This window comes from Kryptolebias marmoratus, linkage group LG6 (assembly GCF_001649575.2).
Source record: "Kryptolebias marmoratus isolate JLee-2015 linkage group LG6, ASM164957v2, whole genome shotgun sequence".
NCBI lineage: Eukaryota > Metazoa > Chordata > Actinopteri > Cyprinodontiformes > Rivulidae > Kryptolebias > Kryptolebias marmoratus.
Window position 1 is genome coordinate 559,084 of NC_051435.1, and position 4,161 is coordinate 563,244.

The 4,161-nt window shown below is 51.1% G+C and overlaps 2 protein-coding genes across 3 annotated transcripts in view; one reads left to right on the forward strand and one right to left on the reverse strand.

Moving 5' to 3' along the window:
• The window catches only part of LOC112451394 (titin), a gene marked incomplete at its 3' end in the record, with an annotated part of 470,585 nt that overhangs the window by 410,899 nt on the left and 55,525 nt on the right, over nucleotides 1-4,161 (forward strand). The window lies entirely within an intron of this gene.
• The window catches only part of LOC108229419 (trichohyalin-like), an 8,995-nt gene continuing 4,840 nt past the window's right edge, over nucleotides 7-4,161 (reverse strand). Inside the window, exons 2-10 of one of the 2 annotated variants that reach the window (XM_017405092.3) lie at nucleotides 3,134-4,075; nucleotides 2,932-3,063; nucleotides 2,315-2,836; nucleotides 2,157-2,234; nucleotides 1,675-1,827; nucleotides 1,090-1,239; nucleotides 729-785; nucleotides 570-632; nucleotides 7-486 (exon numbers count right to left, since the gene is read on the reverse strand). In XM_017405092.3, coding sequence (XP_017260581.2) covers nucleotides 259-486; nucleotides 570-632; nucleotides 729-785; nucleotides 1,090-1,239; nucleotides 1,675-1,827; nucleotides 2,157-2,234; nucleotides 2,315-2,836; nucleotides 2,932-3,063; nucleotides 3,134-4,075 — 2,325 coding nt within the window. In that variant the 3' untranslated portion in view covers nucleotides 7-258. The remainder of the gene's footprint in view (nucleotides 487-569; nucleotides 633-728; nucleotides 786-1,089; nucleotides 1,240-1,674; nucleotides 1,828-2,156; nucleotides 2,235-2,314; nucleotides 2,837-2,931; nucleotides 3,064-3,133; nucleotides 4,076-4,161) is intronic. The other variant, XM_037976013.1, reaches the window with a different exon arrangement.

Consider the following 4,161-nt stretch of genomic DNA (forward strand, 5'->3'; position numbering starts at 1 on the left):
CAGACCTGAACCTGGTTCCAGACCTGAACCTGGTCCCAGACCTGAACCTGGTCCCAGACCTGATTGTTTCTAACCTGTAACATTTTGGCGTCAGCTGATTGATGAGGACAGTAAATCAAGGACACAATCAGTCCGATTGTAAACAGGAAGAGAAGAAGCTGCAGACGGACTCTGAGAGAGGAGGTGCGGACAGGAGGTGCGGACTCTGAGCCTCCTGGGTTGTAGGATTTTGGTTAGAACCTTCTTAACCATCAGTCATTATGATTTGCTGAGGGAGATCTTAAGCTCCTCCTCCCTGAGGCTACGGTCCAATCGCTGCGTCTCAGACTCCAGGACGGACGGGATGGGATGGCGTGTGACGGCAGCCAGCGAATCGTTGAGGTCGTGTCTCAGAGACAGCAGCCATTGGCTGTTTTTGGAGGACTGCTCAATAAACTCCGCCCTCTGCTGCTGGTCCACAGCCAATGAGAGATGGAGCTGACTGAGCTGGAGGGAGGAGACAAAATGACATCATCGGTGTCCACCTGAACCATTCAGACTAAGAAACTCTTCTTCTGTGGTGCTCTCACCTGGCCCTCCAGCTCCTTCACTCGGCTTTGCAGCCACTCTTCTTCTGTGGTGTTTGTAGACTCCTAAACACGCACACACACACGGACACACACACACATCAGCTGTATTCCTGTTTCAGCTGTCATATCTCCACATACTGACACCTGAGTGAGTCTCACCTGAGATTGTGAGGTGTGTGTGAGCTGCTGTCTGAGCCTTGAACGCTCCTCCTCCACCTGACACACACACACACACACACACACACACACACACAGTGTCATCAAACACAGAACAATAAACAGGGTAACATCACTTTAGATGACTCTCAGAGTATGTGAGTCTGTCTCAGAGTGCCTACACCTGTCTCAGAATGTCTCTACTTGTCTCAGAGTGTCTTCACCTGTCTCAGAGTGTCTTCACCTGTCTCAGAGTGTCACCATCTGTCTCAGAATGCCTCCAACTGTCTCAGAATGCCTCCAACTGTCTCAGAATGCCTCCAACTGTCCCAGAGTGTCACTATCTGTCTCAGAGTGTCTTCACCTGTCTCAGAGTGTGTCTCAGTGCGTCTCGGTCTCTCCTCAGTTTGTCTTTCTGGTTTTCCAGATGGGAGTTCTTCTTGTTGAGTCGTTTCTGGTTCAGTTCCAGTTCAGCAACCAGATGTTGCAGAACCACCAGTCTGTCTCCTACAACCTGTGGACACAAACATTTTTATCCAGGTCAATCAGGACGTCCAGCTGTGAAGGTCCAGCCAGTCTGTCTTGTCTATAGACTGTACATATTATAGACCATCTGTCCCACCTTCTCTGGTTGTTGGGATCTAAAGCCAACCTGGTTTCCAGAAGCCGCCATGTTGTACTTTTGGAACCAGAATCTGTTTACTAACAACGTGGGGCTTTAAGCCCCGCCCAACAAGAGTTGCTCCTAAAAACACTATCTGAGGTGAGAACTACCTGAGGTGAGAACCACCTGAGGTGTGTTTTAATATTTTGTGAAGGGACTTGTACTGGAACCATCCTAGAAGAAAGATGGTCCCATTCTGGCTTCAGGTTCTGGGTTCCTGTTGGAGGTCTAGATTTTACTCCTAAGAATGAAAGACTCAGTCTGACCAATCAGAGAAGCACTGACCCCATCTGTGATAGTCCCCGCCTCTGGGCGATGCTCCTGTTGGTGGCCTCTCTCCCTGTAGCCAATCATAGCTGCCTCTGTTTGCTCCAGGGCCAGACGCACTCGATCCCTGTCCACCTGCAGCTCCTGGTTCCTCTGAGTCAGAGTGTACACCTGCCCAGCAGCAACAAACACCTATTATTCAGAAGGAGTCGCTGCAGACGAGAACAGGAGTCCTTATAAGACGAGGGGAGGACACAACCCAGCACAGCTCACAAGGTGATTGATTATCACACCCCTGATTGGTGGATAAACCCACAGCAGGCGTCTGATTGGTGGATAAGCCCACAGCAGGCGTCTGATTGGTGGATAAGCCCACAGCAGGCGTCTGATTGGTGGATAACCCCACAGCAGGCGCCTGATTGGTGGATAAGCCCACAGCAGGTGTTTGATTGGTGAGCTCCTTATAAAGGTCAGAAGGAGGAGGTGAACAGTCTTAGTACCTCAGCCTCCTTCTTCTGGAGCAGCCTCCTAATCTGCTGCTCCTCCTGCAGTGGAGAAGAGACTTCCTCCTCCTCCTCCTACAAAGCAAACAACAGTGTGCAACCATGAGGAGTTTAATCAGGAGAATCAGGAGTAAGGAGTTCTACTGAACACTCACCGTTCCTCCTCCTCTCTTGACTCTTCTCAACTTCCTCCTCCGTCCATCAATGTCCTCCTGCTCCTCCTCGCTCTCAGCAGCCAGTGAGGAGATCAGAGTTTTCTGTTCCTCGAACAAAGCTCTGACCCTGCTCAGCTCAGATCGACTATCCTGCACCTCCCTCTTCGCCTCCTCTAACTCCACATCCCTCTTCTCTAACCTGGATCTCCACTCTTCCTCCACCTCCTCCTGTTTCTTTTTTAGTATCTGGGTTTCTGTGTGGAGAGCTTTCAGCTTCACCTCCTGCTCCTTTTTCAGCTCTTCTATTCTCCTGCTCTTCCTCTCCTCAGCGTTCTCCAGCTCCTCCATCAGCTCCTTCCTCCTCCTCTCCAGGTTCTTGACTCGAGCTCTCAGCTCCTCCACCTCTCCTTGTTTCTCCACTTCCTCCCTGACCGCCTGCCGGTTGTCTTCTCTTATCCTCTCCACCTCCTCCTTCTTCTTCTCCATTATGCTCCTCAGACACTCCCCCTCTGCATGGCTCTCCTAATTCAGGAGTCAAAGAGGTAAAACATGATGTGCTCCTCGTTACTCCTCATCGGACAGGTACCTGTGTTTGTATCCAGCAGGAGGTGCTGTACCTGTAGGAGGACCTTTAGCTTCATCATTTCCTCCAGTGCCACTTTCAGACCCTCCTTCATCTGACGTTTCTCCTCCTCCTTCTCCTTCACCTCCTGCCGTGCTTGCTCCCTGCTGCGGCTCAGCTCCAACATCTGAAACAGAAAAAAATGTTAAAGTTCATCTCCTCCTGCTCCTCCTCCACACATTTTGCTGCTCCTGTACCTGACTCCTCAGAGAGCTCAGGCTGTCCTCCATCACCTCCACACTCTGCTGCACACCTCTCAGCTCCTCCTGCACCTCCTCCCTCCTCCTGCACTCCTTCTTCACCTCCTCTTTAAGGATGATGACGTCATCTCTCCTCTTCTTCAGCTCCTCCTGTGACTCCAGTTTTTCCATCTGCTCCTTCTCTACCTCCTCTTTGAGTAGAGATAACGCCACCTTGCTCCTCCTGCGTTCCATCTGCACCTCCTCTTTAAAAGTCAGCACTTCCATCTCTGCCCTCCTTAACCTCTCTTTCAGCTGCTTTTTTTCCTTCTCCACCTCCTCTGCGATGACAGTTAACTCCTTTGTCTTGCTGAATTCCTCCCTTACCTCCTGACTCTTCTTTTTAAGCCCATCCTTCACCTCCTTCTTTTGTTCTTTTTCAAGCTCCTCTTTAAGTACAGACACCTCCCTCTTGCTCCTCCACAGCTCCTGCTGCACCTCCTCCATCTGGTGGAGGTGCAGCTCCACCAGATGGAGCTCCTTTAAGCTCCACTCTTCCACCCTCTTTTTTAATTCTTCCTGGAACTCCTCTTGGGTCTCCTCCTTTTCTCTTTGCTTTCTTTGCACTTCCTCCCTCAGAGTCGTCACCTCCTTCTCAAACATTCTCAGCTCCTCCTTTTCTCTTTGCTCCTTTGACAACTTCTCACTGAGGACAGATAGTTCCCATCTGTTCCTCCTCAGCTCCTCCTGTGACTGGTCCTTCTCTCTCTGAACCTCCTCTTTCAGAGCTGTCACCTCCTTTCTGTTCATCCTCAGCTCCTCCTGTGCCTGGTCTTTCTCCTTCTGTACCTCCTCCCTGTTCCTCCTCAGTTCTTCCTGTACCTGGTCCTTCTCTCTATGCACCTCCTCTCTCAGAGCTGTCACCTCTCTCTCCCTCCTCCTCAGCTCCTCCTGAGCCTGGTCCTTCTCTCTCTGCACCTCCTCTCTCAGAGCGGTCACCTCTCTCTCCCTCCTCCTCAGCTCCTCCTGTGACTGGTCCTTCTCTC